The 22,534-nt window shown below is 51.5% G+C and overlaps 1 protein-coding gene across 1 annotated transcript; it reads left to right on the top strand.

Annotated features, from left to right (window-relative positions):
* The first annotated feature begins 15,086 nt into the window (after positions 1 to 15,086).
* Positions 15,087 to 21,298, top strand: LTO1 (LTO1 maturation factor of ABCE1). Its single transcript, XM_082844400.1, has 5 exons — positions 15,087 to 15,149; positions 16,523 to 16,628; positions 17,754 to 17,824; positions 20,457 to 20,574; positions 20,853 to 21,298. The coding sequence occupies exons 1-5, from the start codon at positions 15,100 to 15,102 to the stop codon at positions 20,919 to 20,921; spliced, it is 414 nt and encodes a 137-aa protein (XP_082700526.1). The 5' UTR covers positions 15,087 to 15,099; the 3' UTR covers positions 20,922 to 21,298.
* Positions 21,299 to 22,534: the final 1,236 nt, after the last annotated feature.

Raw genomic sequence — 22,534 nt, 5'->3', positions numbered from 1 at the left:
GACACAGCATCCTCTAGCCCTGTTTTACAGATGAGGAAGTGCAGGACCAGAGAGGGCAAGGCACTCATCCAAAGTTGCACAGCCCAGAGGCAGCCTGGCGGAAGGGCTATGGGGTCAGGCCAACCCGGCAAGGAATCCTCAGGCCGTTAGCCTGCTGCGTGACCTTGAGTCAGTGCTGTAGCCTCTCTGAGTCTGCACCCTGGTGCGGATGGTGAGATGAACAATGTCTGCCTTGCCGAACTGTTGGGGAAATCCGATAAAATTTTGTCTGCAAGATCCCGTTACGTGGTGGGCTGCCAGCGACATCAGCCCTCACAAGGACTAGAACTCTCCACCCTGAACCATCATTTCCACTGGTTCTCAGATTTGGCTGTGCATGAAAAATGTCATCTGCCATATCAATAAAAAAAGGATGTCGCGGCCATCAAGCCCTCAGACACTGCAGTCGCCTCCCCCCCGGACTGTGCACCCTAAGGGGATTCAGGATAGAGGAAAGCGGGATGCTGGCCCTAGATAGCTAAGGTGCGTATCAAAGGAATGATTTCAATCAGCCCAGACTCTTCCATCTCCCCGTACAGAGAAATGGCGCACTAAATTCATTAACTTGAGATGTCTGGTTTTTCTTTAAGTAACAGTAATATTTTGATGTCTAAGGCTTTGATGTGACTACCTGGTTTTGTTTTTTTGCGTTTTCTTTTGGCGGGGGTGTTGGGAGCAGTCCCTCAAAGCTATCTGAGAGGCTCGAGTCCTCAGAAAGGCCGCGGAATAAAACATAATTCTCAACTTTAAGGTGGTGCATTTTTTCAGTTGATGGGATGCCTATTGGAATCCCCTGGGGTATAACTAGACCCACCCCCACCCCCCCCAGCCCTGGAGATCTTCGTTTAATTGGAATGAGTGTGGCCTGGACATAGGGATTTTTTTTTTTTTAATTGAAGTATAGTTGATTTACCATGTTGTGTTAATTTCTGCTGTACAGCAAAGTGGAATTTTTAAAATATTCTTTTCCGTTATGGTTTACCATAGGATACTGAACATAGTTCCCTGTGTTCTACAGTAGGACCTTGTTGTTTATCCATCCTGTATATAATAGCTTACATCTGCTAACCCCAAACTCCCACCCCACCCCTCCCCCAGGCCCCTCCCCCTTGGCAACCACCAGTCTGTTCTCATGGACAGAGGGATTTTTTAAAGCTCCCCTGTGGTTCTCCTCTGCAGCCCAGGTCGAGGACCACAGGGAAACAGGGAAAATGAAAAGCCTCCCTCCCTGGAACCTCCTCCCTACAGCATAGCTGGCAATGAGTAAATGCACAACCTTGTGAACTAATTCACACTGGAGTGTTGATGGTTGATAGGTTTTCCCTCCAGGTCCCATTGTGACTTGACCTGGCGGCCAAAGAGTCTATGGCTGATGTGGGCACTCTGGCAGGAGATAGGGAAGAATATTTTTTTGAGTCTGTCTCTTAGCATCCACCCACCTGTCCTACCTCCTAGGAAGGTAGCCTTGCCCTCTTGCTGTCTTTCCCTTCCTGCCTTAGATAGTGTTGTCAAATGTAGCAAATAAAATTCAGCGTGCCCAGATACATTTGAATCTCAGATAAGCACCGCTTTGGTTTTTTTAGTATAAGGATGTCCCGTGCAGTATTTGAGACATACTAAAAAATTATTCATTGTTCATCTGAAATTCACATATGACTGGTGTCCTGTTTTTTATCTGGCAGCCCTTGCTTTAGCATCGACATGGGGGTCAAATAAGGAGACAGGACCAGGGGCAGAAAATGGCTCATTTGGACAAGTCTGTCCAGTGGTCAGAGCCCAGAAGCAGAATTCGAAAGACCCCAGGGGCAGGGAAGCCTTGGGAGAATCCCATTCTTTCTTTGGGTTGGTTCCTGTCTGTAAAGTGAGAATCCTTACACCCCCTCAAGGCCTGTGGCACGCTAAGTGTGGCCCAGCCACAGCATCGGGCGTCAGCGTCTCTGTGAGTCTCTGTCTCTGTTTCCAGGCACGTCTCTGTACGTCTCTGTCTCTGTTTCCAGGCGCGTCTCTGTGAGTCTCTGTCTCTGTTTCCAGGCGCGTCTCTGTGAGTCTCTGTCTCTGTTTCCAGGCGCGTCTCTGTGAGTCTCTGTCTCTGTTTCCAGGCGCTTTCCTGTTCATGATGACAAGACGGTCCCCAGCAGCTTCAGCTTCTCTTCTGTCCTCCTGCAGCCTCGGCAGGGCTGACACACAATTCTCTCCTACCAACAGCTCCAGCAGGAGTCCCAGAATCAGGTCTGGCGGACCCTTATCATGTCCCATCTTCATCCCGCACCAGGTCTCCACAGCCGGGGCCAGGATGCTCTGACTGGTCAGCTCCATGTCACTTCCTCCAGCACCTGGAAGAGTCAGCCCCGAAAAGCTCTGGGATGGAGGGGGGTTGGTTCCCTAGGGGAAAACCCAGGGGGAGAAGAATTCCCTCTAAATGCCTACATTCACCATTTAGGGCTAGATTGGGTGAGCTTCCCTCTTCTGGATCAGGACATGCCACCTAGAAAGGATCCAAAAGACAGGGAGGTCTAAGGGGTGGGTGAGTACAGGGCCACCCAGGATGCAGAAACCGCTCACCCAATTCGTTACAGAGGACAGGACAACCTACCTGCGCTATCAGACTGCCCTCCCCCACTATCAAGGCACCCGAAAGGAGGCTCAACTCCGGGAATGGGGAGGGGAGGTGTATCTTTTGCAAGTGGGGGGAGAGACAAAGACAGAGAAAGGTGGACAGAAACCGAGAAGGGGAGGGAGAGGTGGGGGAGGGGAGAGAGAGAGGGGAGGGAGGGGGACTGGGGGACAGAGAGTTTTCTTAGCGGCTGTGCTCTGGGTGTCCCAACACACACACACAGGTCCTCACTGCCTACTGATACCAGACCCTTAACACTCTGAGTGGAGGGGAGGAACCTTCCTTTGACTTCCATCTTTTGCTCCCCCACCCACTTTCCAAGTAACATCGTCTTAAGTCTTTCCTCTGCAAACGTTGAGTCCCGCGTCAGATGTTACTGTTTTTGATTCACCAAACAGGATCTTAAAAAACGCATGATAAAGTTAGTCTCGTGTATTTAGCCCTGGTGTGACCAGTCCGACGCGCTTTCCTCTCTGAAGTTCCAAGCCTTCTTCTAATGTCTTTCTCTTCAGAGAACTTCCTGCAGCCATTCTTCATTGGCAGGGTTGCTGTCAACAAATTCTCTTAGTTTTCCTTCCTCTGAGAATGTCTATTTCTCCTTCATTGTGGAGCCACCTGGTCTGTGAAATTCTGTTATAGGGCAGCCCTGCTAGACTAAGGCAGAACTCAATCTTTCCTCTTCCTTCCTTCCTTCCTTCCATCTGTCCATCCATCCATCCATCCATCCAAACTTCCTTCCCTCCTTCCTTCCATCCCCCCTCTTAACTTCCTTAATAACTTTAAGTTTCCTGCTTGCTTTCTCTTCCTCCCATCTAGAGTTTAAGGCAAATAACACCAACTGCCGTCCTTCCCAGAGGCTTATGTGTGCAGGGACACCTCTGAAAGGAAGTACAGGGAGCACATAACTGTAGGATATGTATATCCTGTACATATATCTGTGTGTGTTACGGCCTGAATTGCATTCCCCCAAATCAGATGTTGACACCCTAACCCCCAGTATATCTCAGAATGTGACTGTATTTGGGCATAGCGCCTTTCAAGAGGTGAATCCAGTTAAAATGAGGTCATTAGGGGGGTCCTTCATCCAACATGACTGGTGTCCTTAAAAGAGACATGAAGGACGTTTGTGCACACAGAGAAAATGCCACACGCGGAAATGGGAGACGCCGCCTGCCAGCCACAGAGAGAGCCCTCAGCAGGAACCAAACCTTGGACCTGAAGCCTCCAGAACCGAGACAACTGGTTTCTGTTGTTTAAGCCTCCCAACTGTGGCTTTTAAAATTTTTATTGAAACATAGTTGATTTACAATGTTGTGCTAGTTCCAGGCGTACAGCAAAGTGATTCAGTTATACATACGTATATAGCTATCTATTCATTTTTAGATTCTTTTCCATTATAGGTTATTACAAGGTGTTGAGTATAGTTCCCTGGGCTACACAGTAGGTCCTTGCTGTTTACCTGTTTTATATATAATAGTCTGTGTATGTTAATCCCGAACTCCTAATTAATCCTCCCTTTCCCCTTTGGTAATCATAAGTTTGTTTTCTATGTCTGTGAGACTATTTCTGGTTTGTAAAGTTCATTTGTATCATATTTTAGATTCCAGATATAAGTGATATCATATGGTATTTGGCTTTTTCTTTCTGACTTACTTTGCTTAGTATGAAAATCTCTAGGTCCACCCATGTTGCTGCAAATGGCATGATTTCATTTTTTATGGCCGAATATAAAATATTCCACCATTATATATATATATATATATATATCTCACATCTTCCCTATCCATTCATCTGTCGATGGACACTTAGGTTGCTTCCATGTCCTGGCTATTGTGAATAGTGCTGCTGTGAACACTGGGGTGCGTGTATCTTTTCACATTAGAGTTTTCTCCAGTTATATGCCCAGGAGGGGGATCGCTGGGATCATTTTATTATGGCATACTTAGCAAACTAATAAATATCTCCACATGTGTTGCTGAGAATGAAGTCCAGATGAGAACATTTAACCTGGACTCAGCCCATTTTCTTAGTACCTAAGCCCCATGAGGCAGGTTTTAATGTTCATTTCCCGCTGTACCCACAGCCCCAGGACACCCACAGACTCACTGATATGATGTCAGCCTGCGTCACTCACAGAACCACAGGCTATGGACCAGGAGCTCCTGGGGAGGCAGGATCCGGGTCTCACCCAGCATCTTGCGTCCTGGAGGCACTTGCTCGTGGGTGATGGAGGGAAAACCTAGGTGAGGAGGGGTCCTTTTGGCCAAAGGAAGAAGTATAACTTGGAGGGTGAGTCACGGGGGGGGGCGATTCAGAGCCCTGGGGTCCTGCAGGTCCCTGGGAAGCTCCATCTGCCTTGGGGTGCAGAAGAGAATGCGGGGGACATCACTGCAGGAGTGCTGTCCACCAAACACGCACCCCCTCCAGGCCAGGTGGGTGGGGGGCTGATGGACAACTGGGGGAGTGGGGAGCCTGGAGAGGAGTCCTCACTGGCCGCAGCTATGACACCAGCAGCAGAGCTTGGTCCTTTCTGGGCCTCCACCTTCCCACCTGTAAAATGGGGGATCAGACTTGGGTCCCTGGATTCCACATGAGATTCCTTTTAAAAAGGTGTGTATTTAATTACACTAATAAAGATGCATGAGTTATTCTTGTGAAAAAGCAAATTCTATGGGCAAAGAAGAAGTCTATCTTCCTCCCCAGTCCCCCCACCCTGGCTCACTCTCCCACCCATCCAGGGCTGTGTGCATTGCTACATCCGTTGTTGGTACCACCGCGGTCCCAAGCCCTGTAATCCCCTGCTGCACTGCTCTCCTCTCCCTGCCCTCAGCTCCCGCCTCTCTCCATCCCACTCCATCCCTCTACCAGCCTCTCTGGCCTCCTGACGGCTCCTCCAACCCGACCACTCACCCTTAGGCTCTGCCTGGAGTGACTGCGCCCTTTCACTTTATTGCAGACCTTCGTGACCATGACAACTAAACTAGCCTGCTTCGTCCTACACAGGATTCCGTCCTACGCGTGGACCGCTCTCAGCACCGTGGGCTGTGGAGGCACACGGATGCTGAGATGCTTTCCTCTTACCAGCAGTGCTCTAGAAACATCCTTGAACATGTCTCTCCGTGCTCATCAGCAAGCCTTTTCCAGGGTGCTGTGTTCATGTCCTAGAGCTGCCATAACAAATGACCACAAGCCGGGAGATTAAAACAATACGGATTTGTCCTCTCCCAGTTCTGGAGGCCAGAGGTCTGAGATCAAGGTGCCGGCAGGGCCCCCCTTCCTCCTGAGCTCTGGGGGAGGATCCTTCTTGCTTCTTCCAGCTTCTGGGGGCTTCAGGTGTCCCTGGGCTTGTGGTCGCATCCCTCCAGCCTCTGCCTCATCTTCTCCTCTGTGTGTCTCCTCTTCTGTGTCACAGTATAACACTTGTCATTGCATTTAGGGCCATGTGGGTAATCCAGGGTGTTCTCACCTCAAGATTCTTATATCTGCAATGACACCTTTTCCAACTAAGGTCACATTCACAAGTTCTGGGGTTAGCACTTAAACATATCTTCTTGGGGCCATCATTCAACCCACGACAGATGGACAGACACACGTGGAATTGCATGAAAGGGCATGCACGTTACAAACATTTCCAGAGGCTGCCAGACTGCATTCTCAGTGTATCTACCCAGGGGCAATTTTAACACACACTTGGGCACAGACTCATCAGCACCTCCGACCTCAATTTACTTTAGGGGAGACTGAGAACAGGTGGTGACGGTGCCACGCCCACAGCGGGGCAGACACCAATCAGCCTGGGCTTCCCCAAACACGAGGGCTGGAGGGGGTCACCTCTTTGTCAGCTGTTCTGCCCACAGCCCCTGGGCCCCAGGTGGAGTGACTAATGCTGAAGCCTGGACCCCAACACCAGCCCCCCATGAGGAGTCTGAGACCTCGGCGGGTAGCTGGGCCCAGACTCAAGCCGCCTGTAGGGGCAAAGCTCCAGGACATGGGTGCTGCCCTGGGGGACCTGGAAGGCGGGGCTCCGTAACCCCGCTTCTCCCATCAGAACTGGGTAACCTCACTTGGCCCACATTTTCTCCCATACGTGATCTGAGGGCTCCGAGCCGACAGGGGCGGTGGACCCAGGGTCCCTGATCAGTCCCTGGTGGGGGATGCGTAGGCAGGGGCTGAGTCGGGGTGTAACAGAGGTGTCTACCCGGGGAACAGGCTGCCACATTTGCCTCTTAGAAGCCGCGTACCCTTCCAGAGTCTCTGTGAGTTATGCTGATAAAGTCCATCTCCAAGGTTGCTTTTAAGAATGACAGTGATGGGCTTCCCTGGTGGCGCAGTGGTTGACAGTCCGCCTGCCGATGCAGGGGACACGGGTTCGTGCCCCGGTCCGGGAGGATCCCACATGCCGCGGAGCGGCTGGGCCCGTGAGCCATGGCCGCTGAGCCTGCGCGTCCGGAGCCTATGCTCCGCAACGGGAGAGGCCACAACCGTGAGAGGCCCGCGTACCGCCAAAAAAATAAATAAATAAAGAACGACGGTGATGACCTACGAAGAGGCTCTGACACACAGTGGGTCCTTATCGTCGTTATGGTGTCCCGGCTGGGGAAATGTAAGCTCCGGAGAAGAATGTTCCAGAACTCGTAGGAGGATAGAGAGGAGGGGGTGCCTGAGCCCTGACTGCGGGGCGGCGGCGGCCCGAGTGGGGCGGGAGCTGGTCCGAAGCGCAATGGCGCCCCCCGGTGGCGGGTGTGCGAATTGCCCCGCGCGGGCTCGAGACCTGGAGGAGCGTGTTCGGGGCTCCCGGGCGTCCATCCTCTGTCTCATCCTGTGGTTGGTTGATCAGCCGCCGCCCGCCCATCTCTTTCGCAGACAACCCCCGTGGGAGGCGGGAGAACCTCGGATCGTGGACCCGGGGAGAGTGCGAAAGGAGAGGAAGGCTCCATCCCTTCTGCAGCCCGACATTTTAAACGTATTATATTTATAATATTTATGAATTTATTCTATTGCCCGCCTGCCAGATACTCATCTTCTTATCAACCCTGCGAGGTGGGTATCAGTATTCCTCCCATTTTACAGATGGGCAAACTGAGGCATGGCCAGGGGAATTCCACTAATGCCCAGTGGGTGAGACCGCATTTCAGATGCCGCAAAAGCTGGTTTCCTGGACCAGAACCAGCCACCAAGCAAAGGAGGGAAGGGAAGGCTGTTGAGGGGACTGCCCACCTTTTGTTGCCCAAGACTGCACTCTGGGCCTGACTGGGGTTCTTCCAGATGCCGCCCTCCAGCTGGGGAGGAATGGGGGGCGGTGCGTGGAGGGGGAAGGGCTGCTGGCACAGTAGAGGAAAAGTCCAGAGAGGGGTCCCCAGCCAGGGGGGACCACAGCCCTTGGAGGCAGACACTGGAGGCTCAGAGCTGAGGCCCCTTTGAAGAAAGGAAGGGGTGTCAGCCCTGTGGAGACCTTCGAGAGCCTCCACAGGGGTGTCATGTATCTTTTTCTTTTTTTTGAATTTTATTTATTTTTTATACAGCAGGTTCTTATTAGTTATCTATTTTATACATATTAGTGTATATATGTCAATCCCAATCTCCCAATTCACCCCCCCTTCCCCCCTTGGTGTCCATACGTTTGTTCTCTACATCTGTGTCTCTATTTCTGCCCTGCAAACCGGTTCATCTGTACCATTTTTCTAGGTTCCACATATATGCATTAATATACGATATTTGTTTTTCTCTTTCTGACTTACTTCACTCTGTATGACAATCTCTAGATCCATCCACGTCTCTACAAATAAGGGGGTGGTCATGAGTCTTACACGCCCCCTACGCTAGGGGACGGAGCAGAGCTGGCTTGTGCCTTCGCCCATCACGTGGCCTCGGCAGGACCTCTCCCTCTCTGGAAGACCATGCCAGGCCTGGACCGGTCATGGCTTGGTCTGGGGCTCTACTTCCTCAGCCACAGGTGTAGTATAGCTCTGAAGGGCTGGCTCCCATCCTGGTAGAAGATCTTTGAGCTCTGATAAAGAAAACCCTTTCTCTCTTTCGGGATGACCCTGCAGGCCATGGACAAACACAGCCATGGTGGCCTCTGGCCCCTCCTCCCTCCAAAGCTGGGGGTCGGGGTTACCTCTCAGCCGCCCGCGTCCTCTCACTTATTTATTCAACAGCCATCTGTTGGGCATCTTCTCTGTACTAGACCCTGTGCAAAGTAAGCTCGCAGTTTTGGTATCTGCTAACACCCAAGCGTTCATATTGTCTTTTCAAACTTTACTTACTTTGAACATCACGGTTTCAGAGAAACCGCTGCCTGGCCCATACTGGAGTCTGCGTAAGTGGGAAATAACCCCTCCCAGATTAAGCCACAGCAACGGCAGGGTTTCTTTGTTTGCGCAGCCCAGCCTAGCCCAGCCTGACTAACGCAAGGGTTAAGAGTGGAAAGTAAGTCTCCTCTTAGACTTCCGCGCCCCCCTCACTGCAGGGCTTGTTGCCACACCTTTGTGCTGCTTTCCTCAAATCTCTCTGCTTCTCTATCAGCATGTGACTCCCCGGAGACTGGCCCGGGGTTTAAGGAGGCAGGGCGTCTGGCCCTGCCTGCTCGGAGGACTCTCCTTTCAAGAAAGGAAGTGGCGGCCACCACTGTTTCTCCTTCTTGCGTTGGGAAGCGATGGCTCTGTCCCTGTGCATCCCAGAGCCGAGCCAGAAAGATGGGTGATTAGGAGCTGGGGGGCTGGGGTCACATAGTATGGCCCGCATCTCAGAGCGTGTCCTGCACAGCACTGGCCTACGCCATTCAGCCACCCAGGGGTCCCTGCTCCCTGCCCTGCGCAGAGGCTCACCCCTGCTGGCCAGGGCCCTTCTGTAGCAAGAGGGTGTTCAGAGAACCCCTGCTCATGGTCACTGGTCACAGCTCAGGCCCCCACCCCTACCCCAGGTCTCCTGCTTTGTGGCTGCTGAGGGTTCCTGGGGAGGCAGGTGGAAAATGGCCCTTGCAGGCAGGCTCCAGAGCGCCTCCTGCAGGGAAGGAGCAGAAGAGAATCCAACAGAAAGCCTGCAAGGGACTCAACCCTTGGATTCTCTGCCCCCTACCCCAGGGGGTCAAACTTGGATGAAAGCCTGAAGCACTCCTCTTTTTCCAACTGTGTTTTCACTTACGTATGATGAATAGAGAACAAGACGCAGGTTTGTTTCCTGGAAGTGACTTGTCATTTAATGACTTCCTTTTAAGAAACTGAAATCCTTTTTTTCCCTTGATTATGAAAAGCGATATTACTCTGTGATTAAAAAAAAACCTCATAAAAACATATAAAGGAGAAAATAAAGATTACTTATAATCTCATCAATCCTATCCCCCAGAGAGGGGCTCTGTAACTCTAGGACTTGGATAGAGTTAATCTACACTAGGAAAGGGACCCTGTTCCTGCAGATTATTATTATTTTTTAAAGTAGTTCTTAATTTATTTTCTTTACTTATTTTTTGCCCCGGCGAGGCATGCAGGATCTTAGTTCTCCGATCAGGGATCCAACCTGTGCCCCCTGCAGTGGACGTACAGAGTCCTAACCACTGGACCATCAGGGAAGTCCCTCCTGCAGATTAGTTTTGAACATATAATAAAACCAGTCAGTATGCTTGCAGAGGACTTACCTGGTGGCGCAGTGGTTAAGAATCCATCTGCCAATGGTTCTCTTTTTTTTTTTTAATTAATTAATCTATTTATTTTTGGCTGTGTTGGGTCTTCGTTTCTGTGCGAGGGCTTTCTCTAGTTGCGGCAAGCGGGGGCCACTCTTCATCGCGGTGCCCGGGCCTCTCACTAACGCGGCCTCTCTTGTTGCTGAGCACAGGCTCCAGACGCGCAGGCTCAGTAGTTGTGGCTCACGGGCCTAGTTGCTCCGCGGCATGTGGGATCTTCCCAGACCAGGGCTCGAACCCGTGTGCCCTGCATTGGCAGACGGATTCTCAACCACTGCGCCATCAGGGAAGCCCCACCGCCCCACCCGGTTCTCTTTGAACTTGAATAAGAATATGCAAATATTTCTATTTTTAAAAAAAATTTATTGAAGTATAGTTGATTTACAATATTGTGTTAAAAAAAGCAATTTAAAAAAAAATGCGTCATTTGCTCCTATGTTGGTTGAAGAAGAAACCTGCAAGCATATTTTTTTAATATAAATTTATTTATTTATTTTTGGCTGTGTTGGGTCTTCGTTGCTGTGCGCGGGCTTTCTCTACTTTCGGTGAGCGGGGGCTACTCTTCGTTGCGGTGTGCGGGCTTCTCATTGTGATGGCTTCTCTTGTTGCAGAGCACGGGCTCTAGGCGCACAGGCTTCAGTAGCTGTGGTGCGTGGGCTCAGTAGTTGTGGCTCGTGGGATCTAGAGCTCAGACTCAGTAGTTGTGGCACACGGGCTTAGTTGCTCCGCGGCATGTGGGATCTTCCGGGACCAGGGCTCGAACCCGTGCCCCCTGCATTGGCAGGCGGATTCTTAACCACTGTGCCACCAGGGAAGCCCAAAACATTTCTATTTTTTAAAGTGTGTTTTATTTGTTAATATGGTAGATCCCTGGGAGTTGGTTATACCATCTCCTTTATAGCTTTTGTTATAAATTAAGTATTTAATATTAGTGTTTTGAAACCACTAGAATAAGTGCAATCAAGGCAGCTTTTGGAGGGAACTAAAAATGGAAGCTTAGAAAGCTCTATACCTTTGAAAACCTTTTTAGATAGTTTTCATTGTACCCATCCAAATCATTTCTTATTCCATTCAATTAGGTGGAGAAATTTCAGTTCCTAAGATAAACACAAGGAAATATCACAACGTTTTCTCAAAAACTAACATAACAAGGAGAGAGTTTAATTCAGATTTTTCCTGCCTACTTTTTATTTATTATTATTATTATTTTTGCGGTACGCGGGCCTCTCACTGCTGTGGCCTCTCCCTTTGCGGAGCACAGGCTCCGGACGTGGACGCGCAGGCTCAGCGGCCATGGCTCACGGACCCAGCCGCTCCGCGGCATGTGGGATCTTCCCGGACCGGGGCACGAACCCGCGTCCCCTGCATCGGCAGGCGGACTCTCAGCCACTGCACCACCGGGGAAACCCTGTCTGCTTTCTTGTTTTGCTCTTTTTCCTACATCCCAAATGTCTTGTGATCTCATTTGCTTACGGGAAAAAAAAAAAAAAAAGCTAAAAATGAAAAGATATTTAAAGGACAAGTAATACAAAGTCTGTTTCATTTCATCTTCCCAAAATATATTTTTTGAACGCTTTTATTCTTATAGAAGTCACTCGCGTTCACTGTGTGAACATGGAGCACTTAGGAAAGAATAAAAGGAAATTTAAAAATTACTGTAATTCCAAAATCTAGATCTAATCACCGTTAACATTTTGGTGTGCTTACTTTAGTCTTTTTAAAAGCGTAATTGTTTAATGTCGATGGAATTGGAGTATATGTAGAGTTTTTTCTTTTTTTCCCCTTTTGTTTCTATATTTTAAGTTTAATTTTTTATTGAAGTATCGTTGATTTACAGTATCATGTTAGTTTCAGGGGTACTAGAGTTTTTTTCTCTTTCCTTAAACATCACGAGCATTCTCTGTGACATTACTCTTGTTTCAAATATTATTTTTGGTGGTTGCTTAAGAGTCTTCCGTGTGACTATCCTACCATATACGTATCATCATCCTCCCTTTTGTCATCATAAGCTGGTTTCTCTTTCTGGCTTTTACAGATCATGCTATCATGCTGCAATGGACAGCGCTGTACAAAAAAATTTCACTTTTCTCTGTTTATTTCCTTGAGCTGAAGTTCTAGAAGTGAAATTAGCAGGTGGAAGAGTAAAAAACATTTTAAATGCCCTTCCTATCTTTTCAAACTGCTGGACCAAAAGGTAGCTTTAACTTAGGCATCCATGGGCATTGAGAGTATCTTCATTCTAAAAAGGATGATTTTTTTTTTTTTTTTACAATTTTAAGAAGGTAAAAAATTCAACTTTTTCTTTTGATTCTCATTCTTTTACTACTAGTAAGTCTGTCTTTGCTATACTTTTGTTTGCCAGTCAGCTGTTGTTCTTTTCTGTGAATTATATATTCAAGTCCTTGGCCCATTTTTTCCCATTAAGATGCATTTATTTCTTATGCATTTGAATAAGTTCTTTATAAACCAGAAATATTATTCCTTTAGTTATAAAATTTATGACCAATATATTCCCAGATTGTTCTTTAGTTTTTAACTTCGTTCATTACCACATTTGCATTGGTTTTTCCTTCGTGATGTCCTCCGTGGCTTTTCATGTGTTAAAAATGCATCTCCAGGGACTTCCCTGGTGGTGCAGTGGATAAGGCTCCGTGCCCCCAATGTAGGGGGCCCGGGTTTGGTCCCTGGTCGGGGAACTAGATCCCACATGCCTGCCACAACTAAGGAGCCCACCTGCTGCAACTAAGACCCGGCACAACCAAATAAATAAATAAATATTTTTTAAAAAATGCATCTCCACGCTTACCTGAATGTTCCACCTAAATTTTTAAATGTCTTTTTAAAAAAGTCTGTAATTCATTTGGAACTATTTTGATGAATGGTATGAGATCTAAATGGAACTTGACTTTTCCCAAACCACAAATTTTCCCATTTTAGTGATTGATGCATATCCCCTTTCCTCATTCATTTGTGGTGCTTTTTATCATGTGAAAAGTTTTACATTTCCTAGAGACTCCTTCCAGGCCATTCCATCTTTATTTCATTCATCTGTTCTTGAACCAACATGCTACAATATTTTTATGGAGACTTCTATCTTTTCAAACCTGGTATGGCAAGTCCTCTATATCATTCTCTCTTTCAAAAACATCTTAGTTATTCTTATCAATTTATTCATCCAGATGAAATTTAGAATTTGACACATTCTCCCCAGATCATGTGGAAACTGATTGGTATTGCATTTCTTCCCATCCAGGGGGGTGGTATAGCTGTAGTTTTCTCTGTATAGGTCCTGCTCAAATCTTGTTATTTCTAAGAAGTTTACTGTGACCTTGGTATAGTGGATTTCCCCAGTCATCCCTGCTCAGGCTACTACCAATTAGTGTTAGAATAATAGAAAGCAAGTGATTTTTTTTGGCGATTCTCCATGTATATAGCTACTTGCTGAACTCTATTACGAATTCTGAGAGTGTCTTAAATGCTTATTCGGGGATTTCTAGATGGACCATCACACCTACAAATAACAGTAGTTTGTTGGGTTTTTTTTTTTTTAATTTTTTTGATAGACTTTTTGCTCAATTTTATTGTGTTGGTTATGCCTCCTAGATGCGTTCAGTGGGCACGTGATAAAGGCACTCTCGTTTTACTCCCGATTTTAATGGGAATTCTTTTGGTATTTCATATCTATGTTCTATTGTGGCTGATAGTTTGAAGTACCTTTCAAAAATCGTGTTCAGGAAGTATCTGTCATGGCAATGACACATGGGAGGACTAAAGCCAGAAGCTATTTTTTCAAGAGGCAGGGATGCCTCCAGCTGGAGTGAGGGCACAGGTGGCTCTTCATCATGAACCCTTCTGTGCCGATTCTTGACTCGCTACGTGAATTATGAATTAATCTGCTTTTGCTTCACAATCAAACAACTGCAAGAATAAAAACACAAAAACTTTTATTTCCAGTTTTCAAAAAACTATAGTTTCAATCAAGTTTCAACATGTATAATGCCTTTCCCAGCGAGTGTTAAGACGACCAGGCTGTTTCCCTGTCACCTGCTGCCGTTTCACTTTCCCTGAGGTCGGATCAGCCCTGCGTTTCTTGGACAAAGGCCTGCAGTCCCTGGATTACTGTTAACGTGGATTTAGTGGCATTGCAGGCGGGGTCTCAAGTCTGACGTCGTTCTGGAGGGTGGCCCCTGGCTTTGGGTCGGGGTCGGTGGGCGACCGGGCCACTCTCCTCTGGGTCGTGCCTCCACCCCGGGAATTGCCCTTCCTGGAACTTTTCTCCCCAAAACCCCACTGGCAGAGCCTCCGGAGGCGTTGGTTCTTTGGTAACTTTTCCATTTTTTTTTCCCCTGATTCCTTCCAAGCCGCTTTTGGCAGTTCGGTTGCATCTGCCTGGTTTCTTGACGGTGAGGTCACGGGTCCCCCCCTCCCCCCGGCCCCCACCCCCGCAGCCAGGTGGATGCTCCAGGCGGGTAGCAGCTGACCCCTGGCGGGAGCCTTGGAGCGAGGCGAAGAGGCCTCGGGGCGGGGCCGCGTCCCGACCCAGCCCCGCCCAGCGCCGCCGCCGCGCACGCGGCTTGGCCCCGCGCCGGCGCGTGCTGAGCCCTCCCGCGTGCCGTCCTTACCCGGCCTGCGCCGCGCGGCCGTCCCCGGAAGTGGACTTCGCCTCTTCAGAAGCCCTGCGTCTGTGCCCTAGGCTCGTGGGTCTGCGGCCGCAGCGCTTGGCACCGGAGCTCGAGGGGCGGGGGTTGGGGGCGGGCCGGCTGCCGCCATGGCCGGGGGTCAGGACATGTTCGACGCCGTCGTGATGGCGGATGATAGGTGGGTAGGGGGCTGGGCCGGGCCCCCACCCGAGCAGGTCTGCTCTCAGCCGCTGGGCTGCGGCGGCCGCCCGGGCCCTGGGGGAACGCGCTGTGGCTCAGAAGGCGGCTGGCGCGGGAGGGCCCGAGATGCTTCTGCTTCTCCTTTGCTCCTCGGCCTCTCGGGCGAGCGCCACGTGCTCAGCTGTTCCTCTAGATCCGCCTCCCCCGTCCGGGGCTGCTTCACGCATCTGCTCGGTCTGGTGACTGTCTCCCTCCAGGGACGCTCCTTCCTCGGGTGGGACGGACCTTTGCCATCTGGGCGCTGCCCCTTTTTCTTGTTCCTCAGTGGTAGGACATACGGCAGCATTCACGGACATGCTCTTAAATGTGTCAGGCGTCCTCCTTTTCCCTCCTGAGCCCCCGGGGGGCGCCTAGGGCTGTGACGGGGGAGCTGTTGGTTGCTTTGTGGCTGTCTTCCAGTGCCCTACCCACTTGAGACATCAGTAGATGTCAGTTGAGAAAGCGAGTGAACAGTAAACAGTCGCTGACGTTTATTTGGAGTTTGCTGTGAATTGGACGCTGAGCTAAGCGTTGGATCCAGTTATTTATTTTAGTTCTCCTTGTGAAGGGGATCCTATCCTTCACCCTGTCTTTCAGATGAGGAGGCAAGGTCACTCCCAGGGCCACACAGCCCGTAAGTGGGAGCTATCCCCTCGGCCTCACTGGGCGCTCCAGCACACCCCTTTCACTTCGGCGACCGCAAGTTATGCTGGTGCCAATTACACTGCTGGGCCTTCAGAGTCAGAGCCTTTATGCTACTGCAGGCGCCACAGTCACCGTACATTTTGTGACCATCTGATGGCGTTTCTCCTTGCTAGCCTCCTGAGATGTGATGGAAAGCCCGGTACACGTTGCAGAGTTTTTGTTTTTTTTTGAAGCACTTGACCAAGCAGTCTAGCTTACAGACCCAGAACTGGGGCTCGCTGACCTGGCTGCAGACGAGTTACTGGGGAGATTTTGCAAAGCGGATTCCTGGGCCTTCCTCCAGACTTACTGAATACGAGGGGTGAGGCCCCTGAATTGGTATCGTTGACAAGTTCCTGTGTGTCTCTGATATTCTGCCAGGTTTGGGAATCACCGATTTAGCCCACCTTCCTCTTTGTAGAAGAGGTAAATTGGGCTTCCAGAATTACAGCGACTTGCCAGACGCGGAGGCCTGGGGAGGGGTGGAGCTGAGACTGGAACTGACGTTTTCTGACTTACAGTTTGCTCTTTTTCTACAGTACTCGGTCTTGTCTTGCTAGGTCTGGGTAATGTGGAAGAGGCAGGTTTTTGCAGGAAGAATGCTCCTTCTCCTGTTTATTTGCTCACGCTTCCTCTTCTCTGTTGCAGGTTTCACGGGGAAGGTTATCAGGAAGGCTACGAAGAAGGCAGTAGTTTGGGTATGATTGAAGGAAGACGGTATGGCACGTTACATGGAGCTAAAATCGGATCTGAGGTGAGTGGGACCCCCCACTTGGAAAGGAGTCCTTTTCTCTTACCGTTGACAGTTTGCCTTGATGATCGGTGTGGTGGAGCTACCACTTCAGGCCTCTTCACGTGGCAGTAGGCTAGATAGAACGTTGACGGAGAAGTCGTCTCAGAACAGAGCCCGCAGAGGGTGTTGCTGTGTGGAGATGATGGAGTCAGGTGGGCCGGAGAAAGAGAAGACAAGTCCCCCCTCACCTCAGTCGACGTCGAGTGTCACGGTGCTGCCCTGTGTCTTAAGGCAGCTGAATCCTCCCCCAGAGAGTGAGCACCCTGTGTCTTGCGAAAACATGCCATTTATATTTCTGTTGAAATTCCATAAAATCCCTGATTTCCCTTTTCTCCTGCCCTTCGACCTAGATTGGCCCTCACTTATGGGGATAACTGGCCCTAAACACTAACGTCTGAGGCCGTGAGGACTGTATTAGGTGTCTGTTGCTGCAGAACGAATCAGCACAAGACACGTGGGCTTAAGACAACCAGTGTTTATTATCTCACACGGATTCTGAGGGGCTGTGGTCCAGGAGCCGCTGAGCCGGCTGGTTCCGGCTCGGGGTCTCTGGATGCTGGAGTTACGAGTCAGCCAGCCTGCAGTCAGCTTGCTGGGGTCTCACCCGGATTCTGAGGGTCTGTGGTCCTCACCGCGTGGCCCTCTCCACAGGGCTGCTGGAGTGTCCTCGAGACACTGCGGGTGACCGACGTCGGCAGGGCAGAGGTGACATTGTCAGTGCCTAGATTCAGAGGTCACGTGCTGCCTCTTCCTGTGTGTTCTGCTCATCAAGGTCACCCTGATCCGGTCAGGGGACCGCACAGGGCAGGAATACCAGGGGGTGGGGAGGTGGGGTCCAGTAGGGCCCCCTTGGAGGCTGGCTGCCCTGCTGGTGACTCGACCTCCAACCTGTGTAGCCTGGTGCCCAGTGGGTGCTTCCAGAGCAGCAAGAGAAGCGCCGCTGCCCCGGGCCGCCCCCTGTTTGTTTTGAGAGCTTGGAGCGCCGCTGCCCCGGGCCGCCCCCTGTTTGTTTTGAGAGCTTGGTATTTAGATCAAGTAGAGCCGTTGGTTAGTCGCTTCACTCTTGAATGTTTCGTAAATTCACAGATCGGCTGCTACCAAGGTTTTGCTCTTGCCTGGAGATGTCTCCTGCACGGCTGCACCACTGAGAAAGACAGGTAAAGCTGAGCCTTCTTTCTTCTTCGGTGTCTGGACGGGAAGTTCCGGTTTCATAGCTCACTCTGACCCTGGGCGGTTAGTCTCCTCACCTGTAAAATGGAGAAATAACAAGGCCGAACCTGAAACATTGTCATGAGGTTTACAGGAAATAGTAACTAGAAAGCGCCAGGCGCATTTCTGGTGTTGGGTGAACATCCCTTGTTATTACTTCCCAAGGGTCCTCGGATCCCCCTGCCTTTTCCCTGGAGACACATTTCATGTGTTTCACAGGTGTCGGGTACCTGGAAGCACTAAGTAACCATGAGCTGTTATTTGTAGTGTTTGTAGCCTTTTATTTTTTTTATTCTTTTTTATTTTTGGCTGCGTTGGGTCTTCGTTGCTGCACGCGGGCTTTCTCTAGTTGCGGCAAGCGGGGGCTCCTCTTCGTTGCAGTGCGCGGGCTTCTCATTGCGGTGGCCTCTCCCAGGCGCACAGGCTTCAGCAGTCGTGGCACACGGGCTCAGCAGTTGTGGCTCGCAGGCTCCAGAGCGCAGGCTCAGCTGCTGCGGAACACGGGCTTAGTTGCTCCGCGGCATGTGGCATCTTCCCGGACCAGGGCTCGAACCAGTGTCCCCTGCATTGGCAGGAGGATTTTCACCCACTGCGCCACCAGGGAAGCCCATCTGTAGCCTGTGGAGCGTGCTCTTGCTGGTTGCTGCTTCCTGAAGCCCCGGGACCCTGTCGCCACCCCCGGTCTTCATTCTTAAGCTGGAAACGCACCCTGATGTGAAAGGCTGTCCTGCCGCCCATGGGAGCCGACACTGGGCTCCGGCCGCTGCTCCGCATCATCTCGATGTCTGGTGGCTTTGCCTGGCCTGGGAGGGGTGCCCAGAGAGTGGGTAACAGAGCAGGGAAGCTGGCATTCCCCCGTCCACGTGACCTGTCATCTTATTTGGAATACTTTGAATTTCTAGAACTTGGGCCACAGCCATATGGAAATGTCAGAGCAGGGATGCTCAAGACAGTGTGGGTGACTGGGGGGTCGCCTGCCCTCTGACCTGTCCCGTCACTGAGCGCGTGGGAGTTGACCGGATTCGTCCATCAGCCGAGGGCCATCTTGGGGAGATTTTCCTCTGAAGATTCAGTGGGAGTGGGCGGGTAGCTGGCGGTCAGGTTGGGACAGTGGTTGGCAGCCCCGGGCGCCACTGGGCGGCTGTCGGAGCGGAGCGTGGCTGCCCGCTCCCGGTCCAGGAAGGCGGGGTGGAGCGCACGGACTTGGAATGCTCCCGCAGCCTCCCCTTCTCCCCGCACCGGGATCTGCGGCTCACGGAGGGCCCTGCACTGCGTGGGAAGGGCCTCGCACCTGGGGGCTGCCCATCCGCACCCGAGGGCGGGGTTCCCTCCCCTCCTAAAGCCGTGCCCCGGTCTGTCCATCAGAGGGCCCGGGGCTGCCGCCCCGCCATCCCCACCCCCTGGCGGAGCCTAAAACCCTTTATCTTAGAGCAACGGTGTTTGGATTTTCTAAGTCTACAGTTTTCCTAAAAATGGTAGAAGGCGGGCAGAGGATCTGCCCCTTTGTGTTTCAAGTAAGGATGTTAAAAGGGAAACACCTGCCATGCGTGTTGTCCTTCAGCGAGCTCAGGGAATTGTCACACCAGAGAAGCTGTGTGGAGAGCCGCGTCTCAGCCTGAAGGATGGCGACCTTTCCATCAGGCGACCGTAGCTTTCTGACCCACCCTGAGACGCTCCTCTGCCCCTTCCGCAGTCGGGTGAAGGCTTTTTCCCTTACACCAGCCGCGAGCGGGCCACACCCTCCTGACACGCACTGGCTTTGACCGTGCGACGGGCTGGGTGTGTCTGGAGTAGCTTCACTGACCGGGGAGGGCAGGAATGACCGTCGCTGCTTGCAGAGCTGGGAGTGGGTGGAAGTCACTGTTCCGTGGCAGGTTCAGCCGTCCCCGCATGTTGGCATCTGCCTCGCAACTCCCTGGAAACCAAGTGCTTTGTTGCTTTGCTTAACTCGCTCTGGCCTTTTGCAGTTCTGTGTTTTCTCCAAGAGGTGGCCATCATAGTTCTTCTAAACTGGTTTAAAAGCTGCAGATGTGAGCAGGCCCTGGTCACTCTGAATGGCCGTTGCTTCATCCTAAGGATGAGTCCTTCAGGATTCCCAGGGATCAGATATCTGGCACGCTCCTGACACCCTGGAGATCAGAGGTGGTGAGGGGAAGGTGGCTCGGCAGGGTCGCTTACCTGTGACCCAGAGGCCGTGAGCGTGAAGACTGCAGATCCTGGAAAATCCCCAAGTCCGGAGCAGGCAAGGCTGTGCCCGGCACTCTTTCCCGTCTGCTTCTGTCCGCCCTGGGGTCAGACCTGGGGACCGGTGGTCGGCGTGCTTGTCGGTGTTGCCTTGGCCGCTGGGTCCGGATGGAGCCGTCCCTGTAAGGTCAGTTCGCTCTTGACGTCCAGATGCGGGTGCGGGCGGGCTCACGTTGCCAGGTGAGTAAAGGTTGTTTCGTGTGATGACAGTTAGTCACCAGCCCTGAGGCCAGGCACGCTCGGCACCAGCACTTTAAAGCCGGCGAGCGGCATCTGTTACGTAAGCTGAGCCTGTTGTGTGCAAGGACCAAAAGTCTTTATTTCTGTGTTTTACAGCAAAAAGATGAAGGTCTTAGAATCGTTGCTTGGAATGATTCAGAAATTCCCTTATGATGACCCTACTTATGATAAACTTCATGAAGACCTAGACAGAATTAGAGGGAAATTTAAGCAGGTTTGTGTCCTGTGTGTTTCCTTTTGATCGGGGTGCCTTTCTCAGATGTAGCTGGGGCAGCCCTGGGGGCTCATTTCGCTGGTTTAGGGGCCACCGGTAACATACAAATGGTCAGTGAAGCAAATCCTTGTGTGTGTCGATGTAAGGAGACCGAGGACCACGTAGGGAACAGGTGTGGGAACTTCTTGAAGGGAGGTGACCTAGGCAGGTAGAGCTCCAGCTAGAGAGACTTCTGCTCTAATTTAAAAAAACATTTTTTTTCTTTTGTGTTTTTTCAGCTTTGTTCATTACTAAACGTCCAGCCCGACTTTAAAATTAGTGCAGAAGGTTCCGGACTTTCATTTTGAGGATGACAGACGCACAAAGACGAAACATCAGGGAACAGATGTTCGTATGTTAAGTGTTTAAAAATGTGATTAAAGGCAAAACAATGATGGGGGATTCATTGTTTTGCAGGGAGGGTTCCAGCTTGGCCACTGAAAGGGCTTCCTTCCCCCGAGGTCTGCCGGGTGGCCTCCGTTCCCCCCACGGGGCCCCTCCACATCGGCCCGTCCTTTGTTGGGCCCTGTCTGCTCTGCAGCGTGAACGCGGCCCTGGCAGAGCCCTAACCGGGCTGCTCTTCTCTGGTCCAGCCAGGGTCCAGGCCCCTGGCTCACGGGTTCTCGCCACCTGGCAGGCCTGGCTGGGTCTAGACTCGGGTTGGCTCTGGATAGGATAAACCTCCCCTTTACCCCCGGCCTTTGGTCAGTGCTCAGAGGGACAGTTTTTTAAAAAATGAGAGCCACAGGGTTGACATGAAGCAGGTTAATGGGAAGGAGTGATGGAGTGATGGGTACTGGGACATTTGTTGACCCCTGAGACGGGCCAGTGCTGTGACCTGCTTCTCATGTTTTATTTAGTCCCTTCAGGAGCCCATGAGGCAGGCGTTATTCCCATTTTATAGACTAGGAAACAGGCCCAAGAGACTGCCTGGTCCAAGGGCAGTGGGCGGCAGAGCTGGGACTCCAGCCCTGTCTCCTGGTGCCCGCTCTGGAACGCACAGTCGCACCCACAGTCTCAGGGGTCCCTGCCCGCAGGTCCCCGCTGTGCCCCGTGGAGCCCTGGGGCTTCTCATGTGGCCATGGACGTGGGCGTCTGGCTGAGAGGAGCAGAGGCCAGCCCTGTCCCCAGGAATCTGGGACGTGCTCTTCCTGTGTCCCCGGGTGGGTGGGGCTCTGCAGCCTCAAAAATGGTCAAGGGGAGGAGACTAAGGCCACCGTTCTGTGTGCAGAAACTTTGGAGCCTTACTGCAGCCTGCCTTCTAGTGTGAGTTCTTCTGTCTTCTGCCCGGACTTAAAAGGCACCATCTGTACGCAGTGCACGGCCTCAGGTGCATCTCGGTCACAGACACCAGCAGCGCGTATCTCGGGCTGGTGGGATGGAGGGGCTTTTGTTGTCGTTTTTCTGGGTGGATTTTTTTTTTTTGCGGTACGCGGGCCTCTCACTGCTGTGGCCTCTCCTGTCGCGGAGCACAGGCTCCGGACACACAGGCTCAGCAGCCATGGGTCACGGGCCCAGCCGCTCCGCGGCATGTGGGATCCTACCGGACCGGGGCACGAACCCGCGTCCCCTGCATCGGCAGGCGGACTCTCAACCACGGCGCCACCAGGGAAGCCCTGGGACCATTTTTGATGCGACATCTAGCGAATTCATTCCTTTCTCCGTGATATCTGGGGTTGAGGTACCAGGGTCGCACCGAACAGCCTTCTGTTGTGTTTGTGTCTGCATGTTTCATTAACATGCATGGAGGCAGCTACCACGACAGGACGGCGCCCCGTGATGTTCAGGAAAGGGTCGGGTCCTGCTGCCCCTGGCCAGCCACCGCGTGCGTTTATCACTGACCTCTCCTGCCCCAAACCTCACTCCCCCCGACCCCTTCCGTCTCTCTCCGCTCAGCCTCTCCCATGCCAGGTGTCAGCCA

This window comes from Leucopleurus acutus (assembly GCF_964270905.1).
Source record: "Leucopleurus acutus genome assembly, chromosome: 8".
NCBI classification, from domain to species: Eukaryota; Metazoa; Chordata; class Mammalia; order Artiodactyla; family Delphinidae; genus Leucopleurus; species Leucopleurus acutus.
This window is presented reverse-complemented; position numbering and strand designations above follow the sequence as displayed.